The sequence below is a fragment of the Panthera leo genome, chromosome B4 (genome assembly GCF_018350215.1).
Source record: "Panthera leo isolate Ple1 chromosome B4, P.leo_Ple1_pat1.1, whole genome shotgun sequence".
Taxonomy (NCBI): domain Eukaryota; kingdom Metazoa; phylum Chordata; class Mammalia; order Carnivora; family Felidae; genus Panthera; species Panthera leo.
The window spans coordinates 36,187,774-36,205,021 of NC_056685.1; the positions used below are offsets into that span (position 1 = coordinate 36,187,774).

Here is a 17,248-nt window from a genome sequence, read left to right on the forward strand (position 1 = left end):
TTAGTCATCATATGAATTGGACCCAGTTAATTTCACTGCTCAAAAGTCACAGTTCCAATAACTCACAGAGTTGACAGCTCAGAGATTATAAATACGAAAGTGTTTTGAAACCTACAAACTGCCATATAAATCTTAGAAATAAATCAGAGAAATGGACAATAAATATCTATATCAATCCTAATACTCGCCCCTATGGGTGACTATCACTGCTAAATTATCTCCTAGGAAGCCCGATGCTAATAGAAGAAAAATACCAGATAAATTAAGATTTTTACATTGTGGTCTTATATTTTACTCTTCCTCTGAACTGTCAATTTTCTAAGAATTTGAGGATTTTCAGTAGTAAAATAAAACAGGGTAAATACACTAAGAGAACTGATGAAGGTATAAATGACATGTTGAACTCTAGGGGATTATTACATCATTGGTAATTTATTACATGTGAACCCTGTAGAGCTTTCTACTATGTTCTTATTTAAGCAAAGTAAGAAAAGTATAAAAATTTTCTTTAACCTTTTTCAACTGTGATTCCATTTTCAGACACTCCTCCTTCTTCTGTTCTAAAGCAATCTCCAGTGTCTTAAGTCGTGAATCCTTTTTCAGTCCTGAGGAAGCCAGGGAAGAAGCATGCTCTTTCAGATCCAAAAGTGAAGCCTAAAAAAAGCAATACACATCTAGAATAAATACTAATTACAAACAAAATGGAAATAAAATTTTTTTAATTTATTATCTTGGTGGCTTATATTTTCTGTTCATTATTATATACTGAAGTTTCCATTTCAAGAACATTCATGGAATATAAAACAATGTTAGCCTCAGCTTTCAAGTCCCAACTAAAATAAGTTGAATTCCCAAGAAATACCAATTGAATTGTGATTTAAGAGTTCTATCGGGGTGCCTGGGTGGGTCAGTAGGATGGGCCTCTGACTTCAGCTCAGGTCATGATCTCACATGGGTTCGAGCCCTGTGTTGGGCTCAGTGCTGACGGCTCAGAGCCTGGAGCCTGCTTCGGATTCTGTGTCTCCCCCTCTCTCTGCCCCTCCCCCACTCATGCTCTGTGTCTCTCTCTCTCTCTCTCTCTCTCTCTCTCTCTCTCTCGGATTCTGTGTCTCCCCCTCTCTCTGCCCCTCCCCCACTCATGCTCTGTCTCTCTCTCTCTCTCTCTCTCTCTTTCTCTCTCTCCTTCAAAAAAAATAATAAACATTCAAAAAAAAATTAAAAGAGGGGCGCCTGGGTGGCTCAGTTGGTTGAGCGTCCGACTTCAGCTCAGGTCATGATCTCACAGTTTGTGGGCTTGAGCCCCACGTCGGGCTCTGTGCTGACAGCTCAGAGCTTGGTTCCTGCTTCAGATTCTGTGTCTCCCTCTCTCTCTCTGCCTCTCCCCCTGCTTGCACTCTCTCTCTCTCTCTCTCCCCCTCTCAAAAATAAACATTAAAAAAAATTTTTTTAATTTAAAAGAGTTCTATCAATACATATCCATTCCCACAAAATAAATGGAAGGAGATTGAGCTTTGTGAATAAAGTAGTCACTAGTAGTAGGAGTCACTACTAGTTACTGTGGTAGCTACACCAACATAAATATAAAACACTTTTCCCTTTTAGAAGGGAAGTTCCACTAGAAATAAAAATTACCATAAGTTTTTTATGGTAAATTTATTTTTGGGAGAGAGAGAGAGAGAGAGAACGAGTGGGAGAGGGACAGAGAGAGATGGAGACACAGAATCTGAAGCAGGCTCCACGCTCTGAGCTGTCAGCACAGAGCCCAATGCAGGGCTCAAACCCACGAACAACGAGATCATGACCTGAGCCGAAGTCAAACACTTAATTGACTGAGCCACCCAGGCACCCCACCATAAATTTTCTTAAAAGATATAAGAAAGAAAACCCAAGAATGTTTCTAAAGCTCATGTATTATTACATGATCATAAGGCATTAGGTATTTCTACTATTTAGGTCACATTAACAGGATCCTCCCAAAGCAAGGCTACTAAGTCACCCAACTGGTCAGCAATCACTTAAGATTTCTCTGCCAATATTGAGGTACCTAAGAGGTACCATAGGGGTGCCTGGTGGTTCAGTCACTTGGCCATCTGACTCTTGATTTCAGCTTAGGTCATGATCCCAGGGTTGTGGGATTGAGCCCTGTATCAGACTCCATGTTAAGTGTAGACCCTGATTAAGATTTTCTCCCTCTCTCCCTCTGCCCGTCTCTCCAACTCCTGTGCTCTAAAATAAAATTAAAAATTAAAAAAAAAATTTTTAAGAGCTATTGTAAATAAGTTGTCCTCCATTTGCATATTCTTTTCATCTATCACCTTTCTTACCATTAGCACAGTATTTTTCCATGTGTAACTGCTTCAGTTTTTTAGAATCTATAAAAATGTCATTAACAAGTAAGAAACCAACTCATAACATATTGAAAGAGAGAAGACTCAGGAAATGAATGATCCAATCTACTACACCTCTGCAAAGCTTTCCAAAATACTCCTTAAGGTCTTCTGAAAAGGCATACTATAAGAATATTAAGAAAACCTTTTCTCAAATACATTTTTATATGCATTACATAAAGACCATCAACATATACATACAATGCACCAACTAAACAAATCATTCTATTTTGGTGATCTTAACCTCTTTTTCTGAGAGGTCGCCTTGCAATAAGCTGACTTTTTCTTTCAAGTCTTTAAGATCTTTTTTGTAGTTATCAATTTCCTCTTGCTTCTCTCGCTCATCTCTGTCCCGCTGTTCCTTTAAGCGTTCAATTGTCCGCTCCTGATAAGAGAGCACATCAATACATAAGAAAATTCCTTTCCTACTTATATCATATGAGTGTAATTCAGCTTTTAGCTGATAAAATTTCACACTCCCATGCTTCATTCAAAAGACAGTGGTAAGTTGTTAATAATTTACTTTTTAAAGAAGTCATACCTCCTACTCATCTTGTTATAACAAAGATGTGGCTTTGGTCTTTTGACTCCCCTGGGTTTCTGTTCCTATAATCTCAAATAGTATTAGAATCCCCTAAAGTATTCTTTTGGAAAAACCCATTTAACTCCCAAGTATCCAAAAACTTTACGCACGGGCACATGCATGCGCGCGTGCGCGCACACACACACCCCTACCTTAAGGGCAATAGTCAACAAATACTCCTTTTTTATATGTAATTCACATGTTGCCCATAAGGCAATGGAAACAACTCACAATTCACACACCAAAAAAGGAGGAGATTGGGGAGATTATGACATACTGAGCTTAAAGCATAAAAAAGCAGGGTAAAAGAGAGGAGCTGTTAAAACTTCTGTCAACAGATACTTAGGAAGTCTAAAAGTTGAAGCAATTTAAGCATATTTCTGGGTATTATTTCTGAATTTATTCAGGGATTAAGCCTTGATCCCTGGCATACAGTCTGAGGCATTCTGAGTCCAAGACGCTTAAAAAACAGTGACCTTATTCCTTTAAAAAAAAAAAAATCCAATTAAAACGCCCCACCAAGATTCCTTAAACCTCCTTCCAAGACATAAACACTTGTCCGGCTGGGCCACTTATTTACTTAGTCAACCATTCCTGAAAGATTAGGTCTGCTCATAAACACAAAATGCAGTAGCAAGGCCAAGACTAGAAAAATAGCAAGTATGTATTAACACATTAATACTAAATGTATTAACGTATTAATACTAAATGTATTAATACTAAAATCCATGACTATATTAGGTACCAGTGTGGTATAGTAAAAGAGAACTAATAATATAGTGCTTCCTGATGGTCAATGTCTAATATTCTACATCCCCAAATTCTAGTTGATGAGATAAATAAAAAGAACTTTTCTTTTTTTTCAGAAGATAGTAAATGGGGAAAATATGGCTTACTGTTTACAAAGTTCAGCCACTGCCCTCTACTGTGGAATCCATCTTGCCTAACAAGAGATGCTTAAGTTGACAAAAACAGAGTGGATTTTCTTTCCCCTATACTATCTATGTCAGCAATAGTACAGAAAGTTCTTTTCTCTTTTGCCCCAAGGGACATCTTCTGCCTTTTATATCCAAGTCTCATTACTAGAGAAAATTTTACATTAATGAGAAAGCAGAGGAAATGTGTCTATGAAGAGTCCAAACCAGTCACTCACTTTCTCTGCAAGGGCCTCTTCCAAAGTTGTCAAGGCAGTGTCAGTGTTGGTAGTGTCAGCCTGCAAGGATTTGACTCGTTCTTTCAAGCTGCTCATTTGCTTTTCCTTATCTCTAAGTTGCTCTTGAAGATTTTCAATCTGAGCGGGGGGGAGGAAATTAAGAGAAATATAGTCACAATAAAAATAATTTTAAATTGAAAACAGGTAGATCAGGGTTATCTCTGAGTGTGTTCCATAGAAATAATTTAATCCTAAGGGTTTCAAAACTGCATGCAAAATTTTAAAGTTAGAATTTATATCCAGAACAGAGAAAAGATGCACATACACATATATATAAGTCTCTAAAGAAATAAGGAAAGTAGCTAGAGAGAAAATACCCAAGATATAGAGATGGGATGGAGAGAGGAATTATAGAGAGGAAAGACATGAGAAATTGGATTACTTCAATAATGACATTGTAAATCACAGTGAATTGAGGATTAGAACAAGCCAGTAAGACAGACAAATTAGCTGTATAAAGAAAAACTGTTCTTAAACACTAGTGTTAAGATATAATCTTAGATCTTCTTTTATCCAAACAGGAAGCATTTTCAATGAAATTCCTTATTGAAATTATTCATTCCTTCATATACATTATGGAGCTGAACCCATGCTATGGATGGCTCTGTGTGTGATCTATACTAGACAGATTTTATTCTAACAGAGGACAACCATTAGGTGTTTTTAAACAAAGAAATGGTCTGGTCAGTTCTGTCTTTTAGATAGATAATTCTGATGGCTATGGAGAAATAACTTAAGGGGACTTACATGGAAAACAATTAGAGCTTATCAATTCAGGTAAAAGATTTTCAAGACCAGATGAGCTAAGAGAGATGGAAAGGAGGGAGTAGGTTTGAGAAACATGGAGATAGCATGTTATCATAGGAAACTCAAGTACCCATAATGAAAGATACTGAGTAAAAAAATAAATAAAGGGATTGTAGAGAGATAGCCTTTTTAAAAAAAAATTTTTTAATGTTTATTTTTGAGAAAGAGAGTGAGTGTGGGAGGGGCAGAGGGAGCCTGCCTGAACCCACAAACCATGAGATCAAGATCTGAGCCAAAGTGAGATGTTTAACCGACTGAGCCACCCCGGCGCCCCAAGAGACAGCCTTAATAAACTAAAATAAATAATAAGGCAATTACTGTAGAACTCACAAATTTCATTCATTCATTCAACACATACTTGAGCTACTGCTATAGGCCAGAAACTTTTCTAGGTGTTGAGAATATAGAAGTAATAAAAACAACAAAAATCCCTATCCTCAAAGAGATTACATCCTAATGCAGTAGACAATGAATGAATGAAATAAATATAGAATGTAGGATGGCAATAAGTTCTAGAGAGAAAAATCAAGCTGCAAAATATGATTAGTCTCTTGAGCTAATACTAGAACTAGCTGGTTTACTTTACATGGCTTTCAAAAAGCAACATAAAAGTTATCTCCTTTGAGGGGCGCCTGGGTGGCTCAGTCGGTTGAGCGTCCGACTTCAGCTCAGGTCACGATCTCGCGGTCCGTGAATTCGAGCCCCGCGTCGGGCTCTGGGCTGATGGCTCAGAGCCTGGAGCCTGCTTCCAATTCTGTGTCTCCCTCTCTCTGCCCCTCCCCCGTTCATGCTCTGTCTCTCTCTGTCCCAAAAATAAATAAACATTAAAAAAAAAAAAAAGTTATCTCCTTTGAAAAGATTTCCTTGCTTTTACCTCCATGAGAATAAAATGCTCTTTGTATTTTATTACACATATACATGTTATATATACATACACATACACACATGTTCTCCATTCTTTCATATATCTATATGTTTGCCACATTTATCTCTATTCTCCCATCTGTATATACACATTGTAACACTAACCCCTGACCATATTATAATTCTTTGTTTGATACACGTCTTCACAAGTAGACTGGATCCTACACCTCCACCCCAATTTTCTATCATCATATCTGGCACACGTTAGGTCTATTATAAATATTGGTTCATTAATCAGTAAATGAATAATATATAAGCTCACACTTTTAGAGACTGTATTTAGGCATACACATAAACTCCTGCCAAGAAAGTAACTATAAAAGAAGCCTAGATACAATGTTCAGATAACTTTCTGCAGTAATCAATTTAATATAAGCTCTTTAAGGAACTTCCTCATTCTACAGGGGAAGAAAAAATCAAGTCCTTCTCTAAAGTCAATGAGAATTCCACAAGCAGAATAAATAAGCTATGCAAAAACATCTGGTAAATAAGGTACCCTAAATACTGTGTAAGGCTTAGATTTTTATTCATTTTTTTTTTAAGGTAGGTAGGTAGGTTGGTTGGTTTGGTTTGTATTGTTGTTTATTTAGAGTGGGAGGGGAGGGGGAGAGAGAGAGAGAGGGAGGGAAGGAGGGAGAGATAGAGAGAGAGAGAGAGAGAGCGAGCACGCGCACAGAGCAGAGGCAGAGAGGGAGGGGGAGAGAATCCCAAGCAGGTACCATGTTGTCAAGACCACAGCCCAACGCAGGGCTCAATCTCACAAACCATGAGATCACGACCTGAGCCAAAATCAAGAGACGGACATTTAGCTGACTGAGCCAACCAGGTGCCCCTAGATTTTTATTCTTTAACAAAGAAACAACCATACAGGTAAACCACTGAAATGCTTGAAATGGGTTCCAGTCTTTTCAATGACATTAAAAGTTGAAAACCTACTATCAGAAAAAGACCACCACAAATGAAAACCATTAGTCTACCTTAAATCAGACACTATTATTAGAATCTCATATGGATCACCACTTAGGTATACTCACAACCACTAAAGAGAATTTTGGCACTCAAAAATATAATACTCCATATGCAATGGAGAATGCAATGCCCTGCTTTTACATGTTTAACCAGCTATGCATGTCATTCTGGTTGTTAACATACAAACCTTATTAAACAAAGAAAAGATATGACCATGCTATTAATCAGACTTTCTTGTCAAGAAAAAGCATACAAGAGCCATTATTTAAAATGAAATTTCACAGAAACAACCAAGTTTTACATACAAGAAAATAGAGATTTGTTTTAGGAGACCACCTAATATACAAATAGCCCTTACAAGCATCATAAGGATATCTTTCTTTCTCCCCTATCATCAGCATCTAAGAAAGAAATTAAGAAGTTAAACTGCTAACAATACCACTCCTATAATTTATACATAGTAAAACTATTAAAGGAATCCATTATTCTTTGCTGGCAAAAACGTTTCATAATATACTCAGGTGCAGAAGCTGCTAAACTTGGTAAAATCCCCATTAACACGTTCTCCGTAAGCTACTTTCTTTTTCAATTACCCAGCTGTCTAAACAGATTGTTGAGTTGGAGGAGAGGAAAAGAATGGCTATTCACTTCTAAGGAGGCGGAATAAACATTCCATACTGAAAAGAACTGACAAAATGAAGGACGATGGACAGTAAAATTGCCTCCTTTGGGCAAGCTGCCATCAGCGAGGAAGAGTTGAAAAAGACATAGATATGTGCAAACTAGCCACATAAGCACTGAATAAACCCAAAAGATGCTGTGTGTGGTATCTGGGAGGAGGAGTATGTACAAAAATACTTCTCTTTTAGTTTACCTAGCAACACGATGGATAACATGAAATGTACTAAAAGCTGCTGTTACACACCCTCACTTTGGTGGTGATTCAAAATCGTGTTCTTACCTAATGTTGAAGATGTAAAAGCTGATCACCCGGATAGTCCCATTATCATGTTATTTCAGTATTTATTTGGCAATTTCTATAAAATACACAGTTTCCTATTTCTATACTAAATTCAATTATCCACAGGATCTAAAATAAATGATTTACAAAAAGTTTGGAATACAGTCAAGGAAAAAACTAGAATACAACAGCCAAGAAAAAAACTAGATCAGCTGTGCACATAACTGAATATGAACAATATGGATATTTGGAATCATGTTAAGTAGAAAAATACTCCCCTAAATATACTCAGACTATCTACAAAAACAAAATAAAACAAGACATCTCCACTGTGTAGGAATAGAAACCACAGAATCCTTAAAATAACAAAATAATATAACAATAACAACAAAAATAATAATAAGGGATGCCTGGGCGGCTCAGTTGGTTACGCGTCTGACTCTTGATTTTGGGTCAGGTCATGATCTCACAGTTTGTGAGTTCGAGCCCTGTGTTGGGACCACGCTGACAGGGCTCCTCCCCTGCATGCACATGCTCTTGCTTGCTCTCTCTCTCTCAAAATAAATCAATAAGCTTAATAATAATACTAACGATAATAATTGTGGTGGTGGTGACAAGGAGGAGGTAGTGGTGATAAAAGGGACTACTAACGCTTAAAAAGAACATTGTATGTGAGGTACTGTTGTAAGAACTTTATATATAACAAAGATTTAAGCATCACCAGAAGACTATGAGATAACTACTAGGCAATGCAGCTCTAGAATCCTACTCTTAATCACCATGCTATAAATAATATGTTCTGTGATTAAAAAAAAAATCAATCATACAAATGACTCAAGCCATCTTTACAGAAACTATCCCTTATTATTAAGTAGTGTTTACTAATAGACATGGTACATTATTACTGTGGTCACTTATACCAAAATCTTATCCCCTACTGAAGAAAAGCATGAATGGTGGAGATAGGAAACCATTGCAAATGCAAAAGTACATCTCCCATGTAAGGAACATATATCCAAATACAATACACTAAAGCTAGTGGGCAGAGGCAAAGACACTTGATAATCAGGACTTCAGTATCATCATACTACTAAAATAGTCAGTTTAGCCTGACTTCCAAGGGGTAGAAGGAAGCTAGTTTGGACTAGAAAGCACTTGACAATGAAATTGCAAAAAAAGATTTTCCTTCACTCACTTGTTTTTAATTACATTGAAAATTAATAAATGATTGTTGTAGAAAATTATGTATTTTATAATTCTATGGGCTTTTTTTCTACTTTCCACAAACCCTATCTGATATAGAAATAGATCATGAAGTACCTATTAGTGTATATTCAATTGCTGCATGAGTTTAAATTCTGTAGAGATCAAAGGAATTGCTGTTTATTCTATATATCTCTGTCCTTGATGACAAATAGGGAAGAGGGGGATCACTCAGGTTTATACATACAGTTTTGTACCATAAAGAACAATGAAGAATTCAAGATTTTTTTTTAAATAACTATTCACAAAAAGATGACATTGCCCTCTCTAATCATAGTATAGCTCTGTCAACTGTGCTGTAGAAAGAAAGAAAGAAAGAAAGAAAGAAAGAAAGAAAGAAAGAAAGAAAGAGAGAGAGAAAGAAAAACCTAATTATTGTATTATACAGAACCTTTTTCTCCTCATACAATTTTTATTTTACAGAGAAAAAATGTATGTAATCAGAGAAAGACTAATGCCGAACGCATGCTACATGTGAATTCATCAAATCTGCATACCAGTTCCACATTGGCACAGATTTCTTCACATCTTTTGTTTTAATTTTATCAGCATTGCCAGTTGTCAGGAACTATCATGTTTCAATGTGAATGATTTATTCCTAGTCAAGTGGAACTGATTACTCTGACTCTAAGGTTCTAATCACTGAGTAAAGGTAGAAGAGACTTCCTCTAGCATACAGTTCTAAGGACAAGGTATCCAAAAAAACACTTCTTGCAATCACCTAGCTACTTTAAACATCATTTAAAGAATGTTTTTGATGATGTCTCCACAGTTGTTCTAAGTAGTCATCAGCATCAATTTACTATGTAAATCAAATTATTCAGAAAGGCTCTGACCTTCACCTACTAGGTTAATAATACCTTTCAATATCAATGACAGAAGTACAGTTTACATGAATGATCATAATCAGGAGCAAAGAGGGATCTACAGTAATTAATAAAATATAAAAAGGAAAAATTCACTAAGTCCCCTAATTTCTAGGCAATTGTCTACTACCCTGTGATCTGGCAAGAAGTACCAACAAGCCCAAACTATACTGGCCTTTAACTTTTACTTGTCCAGGAATGTGTTTCTAGACACAACAAAATCATGAGCAATTCTAAGCAATGTTTTCAATTCAGTTTAGGTTGTGAAAAGCTTCCATATCTATATTGTTAATCACTGTTTATGGTCTTTAATAAGTCCAGCAAAGATTATGGATGGTAACCAATTATTTCTTTGGTTGAGTTTCCTTCTCAACTGTACTGTTCTCTCATCATGAGTTAGAGTAGATTACTGTAATGAAAAAATAGCTGGCTACATCATACTGGGAAAGTTACTTGATCTTTCTAATTATTTTATCTGTAAAACAAAAGAACACTAACATTCCTTCAATTCTAAAATACAACTATATTCTCAGGGGGAAGCTGAGAACATTTAAAAAGTAATAAATTTCATTAGAGTACTACTATATTTTATTTTAAAAACTGTTCAGTTCGAACTATACAGAAGGTGTAGCTATGATCTTTAGGAAAATACAGTCAGAATTCACTGCTCCTGACAGATTTCATTAATTGCTGAGAGGGAAAATAAGTTTCCTGATAAACCTGCTCTGGGACAGATAATGGAACTAGGGACCTCTTGCATTAAAACAACTGGATAATATGGAACAAAAGCTGGGGAAACCAAAGGTCACTGCCAGTTAAGATCTGCTTGGTAGACAACTATATAAATGTCTCAAATACTTCTTTTTTATCTGGCAGGCATATATAAAAATTTGCCGGACCTTCCTGTGCTAAAATTGTTCAAAGAGGATCCATAAATGTACAACAGCAATCCTTCTGTTAATAGTGACACTGCGCTTAGGAACTCAATTCACATCATCCATACGAATGCTACCCCTTTAAGTTGTATAGTAACAATGGCTATCTAGATAAAACAGTCTTGGAGCACCTGGGGGGCTCAGTCAGTTGGGTGTCCAACTTCAGCTCAGGTCATGATCTTGCAGTTTGTGAGTTCAAGCCCCGCCCACGTCAGGTTCTGTGTTGACAGCTTGGAGCAGGGAGCCTGCTTCAGATTCTGTGTCTCCCTCTCTCTCTGCTCCTCCTCTGCTTACACTTGCCCTCTTGTTCTCTCTCTCTGTCTCTCTCTCTGTCTCCAAAAATAAACATTAGAAATTTTTTTTAAAAAGTCTTACATCTAATAGTTCACTACATTTTAGTGATAAAAGAACTCAATATTTTTAAATAACTAATTAAAGCAAACACACTAGGCTTAGTTTCAAAGAAACAGCAATCATTCTGTGTTATTTATTAACAATAACAAAGTAGAGAAAAATCAAATACATAACAATAGGTGGCTAGCTAAGTTACATACAATCTATCCACTGAATGTAATATTATGCAACCATTACAATTCATATACTTAAGGATTAAGTGAAGATGTAGAAACCTGCTTTTCATATACTATTAAGGAAAAAGACAAGTTATCAAAAAGTATGTACAATATTACCCCAATTTGAAGGAGGGAAAAGTTTAGTTTTACATAGAATTTTCCTTGTTATAAGGTTTTCCATCTTTTTCAAATATTTAGAATACTTCCTTTCAATGATAATAATAAAAGCAATAATTTTTTAAACATTGTCCAAGAAAGAAATCTTAGGATTTGTGGAAGGAATATGATTAGGATTCTAACAACAGGAGTTCCCTTATCATATGTACTTATCAACTTGAGAAACCTCTAGGGGTTTCTGCAGGACGTGTGAGCAACTCTTTACTTAACCCACATCTTTCACAGGCTCATATTGTGTGGCAAACAAACCAAGCCATCAGAGATTTTGGCGGTTTTCTGCAAGGTCAAAAAAAAAAAGTGGGAGACAACTAATGAATTCAAAGAAACCTAGATTTCCAAAAACCACTGGAAATATAAGGTCTGAAGGAATACTGATAAGATGCTTCACATATTTTGAGTCTAAATTAAAGTTCATCTCACTGAACTTTTTTTTTAATGTTTTTATTTTTGAGAGAGACAGAGACAGAGTGTGAGTGGGGAAGGGGAAGAGACAGAGGGAGACACAATCTGAAGCAGGCTCCAGGCTCTGAGCTGTCAGCACAGGGCCTGACACAGGGCTCGAACTCAATAACCATGAGATCATGACCTGAGCCGAAGTAACTGGGTGACTGAGCCACCCAGGCGCCCCTCACTAAACTTTTATTTTAGCCAAGCCTCCTTTCATGGCCTGTACGCTAACTTGTACTAATACTCAACCCTAATGTGACAAGGCTGGGTTTCCCAGGAAGCAGACCTTGAGATAGATTTTACTTGCATGAAGTTTATTAGAGGGTGCTCTTAAGATTAATACCAGTGGAAAGGAAGGTGGTAGGGAGAGAGCCTTATTGTGCAGAGGGAGAAATTCAGATGCCACAAAGTCCCAAAAGATTCAGATGACCCAATGAGGAACTCTGAATCTGGGATGATCTTTCAGAGTTGTCTCAAGTCAGGGCAATGGATTCAAACCCTTATATCCTCAGAGATAAATTTAGGACATCCATGGAAAGCGGTATGCCTTTATGCAAGGGAGGTCTCTTTAGCCCACAGGGGCTAACAACTAAGGACTATGTCAACAGTACTTCCAGCACCTGGGCGAATACATCCTTAGACCCTCAAGGGGAATATAGGTCACTCACCACAGTATCCACTATATCCAGCAGATATACTCTTTCTAGTTAAATTACAGTTAACATGAAATTGTAACTGACCTCAACTTCCCTTGTATTTGAACCACATACATAATTTTATGGTTTTGTAAAACCTAGAGGCCTTTGTATCTCAAACTTGTCTGTTTCATGGATGGTGGGCATTTTTAATCAAGAGTTCATGGATGACCTGGATGTATGATGTCCCCAAAAATGAGCTATGTGCATTTTTATATGGAGAGAACCCACGGCTTTCATCAGATTGTCAAAAGGGTAGGGGAAGTGTTAAAGCTCATTCATCAGTGGCATTCTTTTACCCAGAATGTTGTTTAAAATGAATACACACTTCACTTAAAATTCCTCACTTAGCTGCTTTATAAAAAATACTATGTTACTGGGGCACCTGGGTGAGTCAGTTGGGTGCCTGACTCTTGATTTCAGCTCAGCTCATGATCCCACAATTGTGGGACTGAGCCCCACATCAGGCTCTGCTGAGCATTGAGCCTACTTAGGATTGACTGATTCACTCATTCATTCAATCATATTCTCTCTCTCTCTCTCTCTCTCTCTCTCTCTCTCCCCTCCCCACCCCGCCCCTCACCTGCACTTGTGCACACATCTCTCTAAAAAGAAAAAAGAAAAAAAAAAAAAAACAAAAAACCATGTTGCCAAATTTGTTGTATATAAAATAAGAGTCTGGCCTGGGTGACATGCAGGGAAAATAGATCCAAACAACGGTTCCTGGTGTATATGCAATGGAAACCTAAGGATCTTACCAGATTTAATAAATTTTCCTTGGTAGATTTGGATGAATTTTCTAATCCAAAAAACTCCTCTAGGAAAAAAAGGATTAGGAGAAAAAAGTAACCAGATCTGGCAAGTACAGGAAAACAAAGGACAAAACACATGTCTGATGCTTGAAGCTATTTTCTAGTTAGGGTGTACATATTGATATGGTAGAAAGAAGAAACAGCACAAAAAGCTACTCCATCGAAGTCTGATTTATTTAATAACTTCTTCAGGTGGTTAATTATTTCAACTTCTTAACTAAAGTTGACAGGTACCTGGGCATCTATCCAAACAGCCATTCCCACAGGTGAGAATGCAATGCAAGTTAATTCATGTCAAATTATAAGCAGTTCTTAAGCAGAAGAAAATATTGACTGTGCTTCAAAACTTTGATCAGGTATTTTTTTTAATCCTTTGTCCCTCTCTAGATACTTATCTATCTATCTATTTATTACTCTGACAAGTTCCTGCTACAAGGTCTCCTGAGAGACCTGTAAGAATAATCTTTATCATGATAGAGATCTGACCCTTTCCTATTTGCATGCTAACTACCACTTTCCAGTTTAAAATGTGTGCTCAGTCAAAACAAATCAGGGCACTCTGAACTAGAGCTTGTAAGACTCTGAGAGTATTTATATGGCACTCTATCAACAGCAAATGGACCCAGATAAACATAGATCTCCAAGTTATTCACTAAGTATTCAAACACAGTTAAAAGTCAAAGGAAACAGTATTTTAACAAAGGTCAAAATTACTTCTATATTTTACAAAGCACTACAGTATAAGCTCTTAAATAGCTCTTATTTATATTATATTGCAACACTTAAAAATAAAGCATTTATCCAAAGGCTGTATTCTCTCAGGTCCACTGCTACTGCCAACATGGTAATTTTGGTAGAATAAGTTTCCACAATTCTCCAGATGAGGACAAGGCTATTTAAAATCACATCCATCCCTATCCTAGGAATGCAAGGTTGGTTCAAACATACAAAAATCAATCAATATAATGTACCATATGAACAGAATAAAGAACAAAAATCACACAATCACCTCAATAAATACAGAAAAAGCATTTTACAAAGTACAACACTTTTTGGGGCACCTGGGTGGCTCAGTCAGTTAAGCATCCAATTTCGGCTCAGGTCATGATCTCGCAGTCCGTGGGTTCAAGCCCCGCGTCGGGCTCTGTGCTGACAGCTCAGAGCCTGGAGCCTGTTTCAGATTCTGTGTCTCCCTCTCTCTCTGCCCCTCCCCCACTTGCACTCTGTCTCTCTCTGTCTCAAAAATAAATAAACATTAAAAAAAAAAAGTACAACACTTTTTCATGATAAAAACACACAATAAACTAGGAACAAAAGGAAACTTCCTCAACATGATAAAGGGCATCTATGAAAAAATCCGAAGTTAACATCATACTTAATGATGAAAAATGAAAACCTTTCTCCTAAGGTAAAGAACAATTCAAGGATACAGGCTTCACTACCTCTATTCATCATCGTACTGAACAACTTGGGAATAGCAATTAGGAAAGAAAAAATAAAAGGCAGCTACATTGGAAAGGAAGAAGTATAGCCATCTCTTTGCAGGTGGCATAATCTTACATACAGACAATACTAAAAAAACCACTAAAACACTGTTAGAGCTAATAAACAAGTTTAGCAAAATTGCAAAAGGCAAAATCAATATACAAAGGTCAGTTGTGTATCTGCACACTAAAAATTAATAATCTGCAAATGAAATGAAAACAATTCCATTGGTAATGGCATCAAAAAGAAAAAAATATTTAGGAATAAATTTAAAGAAGTTCAAGACTTATAAATTGAAAACCACAGAACACTGATAAAGGAAATTAAAGACAACCTTGAGAAGTTGAAAGATACTCCATGTTCATCAACTGAAAAACTTGATATTGTCTGGCAATACTCTCCAAATTGATGAGCAGATTCAACACAGTCCCTACCAAATTTCCAAATTTCTTTTTTACAGAAATGGACACACTGATCTCAAAATTCATATGGAATTAAAAGGGACCCCCAAAAGCAAAAAACAATCTTGAAAAGGAACAAAGGTAGAAGATTCACAATTCCCAATATCAAAACCTACTAAAAATCTATAGTAATCAGGGGTGCCTGAGTAGCTTCATCAGTTAAGTATCCAACTTTGGCTCAGGTAATGATTTCATAGTTCGTGAATTCAAGCCCCATGTCGGGCTCTGTGCTGACAGCTCAGAGCCTGGAGCCTGCTTCAGATTCTGTCTCTGCCTCTTTCTCTGCTCCTCCCCCACTCTGTCTGTATCTCTCACAAAAATAAACATTAAAAAAATTTTTTTTTAATCTAGAGTAATCAAGACAGAGTGGTATCACACATGGATAGACATACACCAATGGAATAGAATTAAGAGCTCAGAAATAGAATTAATGTTCAGAAATGAACACACATGTCTACAACCAACTGATTTTTAGCAAGGGTCCTAAGACCATTCAATGGAGAAAGAACAGTCTTTTTTTTTTTTTTATGTTTATTTTTCAGAGAGAAAGAGAGAGAATGAATGAATAGATGAGCGGGGGAGGGGCAGAGAGAGCAAAGACAAAATCAGAAGCAGGCTCCAGGCTCTGAGCAGTTAGCACAGAGCCCGATGTAGGGCTCAAACCCAAGAACAGCAAGATCATGACTTGTGGCCAGAGTCAGACACTTAACCAACTGAGCCACCTGGTGCCCCAAGAACAGTCTTTTCAACAAATGGTGCTGGGACAACTGGATATATCCACATACAAAATAATGAAGTTGGACCCCTACCATACACCAAGAACTAACTTGGAATGGTCAAAGATCTAGATATAAAATCTAAAACTATATAAACTCATAGGGGCACCTGGGTGGCTCAGTTGGTTGAGCATCCGACTTCAGCTGAGATCATGGTTGCAATAGTTCGTGAATCCAAGCTCCATGCTGGGCTCGCTACTGTCAGCCTGTAGGTGCAGAGCCTGCTTCAGATCCTTTATCCCCTTGCTCTCTGCCCCTCTCCCACTTAAGCTCTCTCTCAAAAAATAAAATATTAAAAATAAATAAATAAAACTATACAACTCATTGAAGAAAATGTAGGAGGAAATCTTTGTGACCTTCAATTAGGCAAAGGTTTATTAGATAGGACACCAAAAGCACAAGCAACCAAGAAGAAATCAGATAGATTGACTTTCATCAAAATTTAAAACTCTTGTGCACCAAGGGACTCTACCAAAAAAGTGAAAAGATAACCACAGTAGGGGAGATATATTTGCAAATCCCATAACTGATAGGGGTGGAGTCTCCAATATATAAAGACTTTCCAGAACACAACAATGAAAAGATAAATAGCCCAATTTAAAAATAAATAATATGAATAGGCATTTCTCTAAAAGATACACAAATGGTCAAGTACATGAAAAGATGTTCAACATCATGAGTCATTATGGAAATGCAAATGAAAACCACAAAAAGATACCACTACATATCTATTAGAATGGCTATTTATAGAAGAAAAATAACAGATGTTGATAGGAATGTAAAATCATATAGCTGCTTTAGAAACAGTTTAGCAGTTCCTCAAAAAGTTAAACTTGAAGTTAACATCATTTCCATTCCTAGATACATACACAAGAGAAATGAAAACACAAGTTCATACAAAAACTTGTACATCAA

At 36.8% G+C, this 17,248-nt stretch overlaps 1 protein-coding gene across 9 annotated transcripts in view; it reads right to left on the minus strand.

Annotated features, from left to right (window-relative positions):
- The window catches only part of ERC1 (ELKS/RAB6-interacting/CAST family member 1), a 509,468-nt gene that overhangs the window by 332,106 nt on the left and 160,114 nt on the right, over window positions 1-17,248 (minus strand). For 8 of the 9 annotated variants that reach the window (XM_042945440.1, XM_042945438.1, XM_042945439.1 and 5 more), the window contains 3 exons: window positions 4,124-4,261; window positions 2,632-2,772; window positions 514-654 (listed from right to left, as the gene is read on the minus strand). In XM_042945440.1, the coding sequence (XP_042801374.1) occupies window positions 514-654; window positions 2,632-2,772; window positions 4,124-4,261 (420 nt within the window). The remainder of the gene's footprint in view (window positions 1-513; window positions 655-2,631; window positions 2,773-4,123; window positions 4,262-17,248) is intronic. The other variant, XM_042945441.1, reaches the window with a different exon arrangement.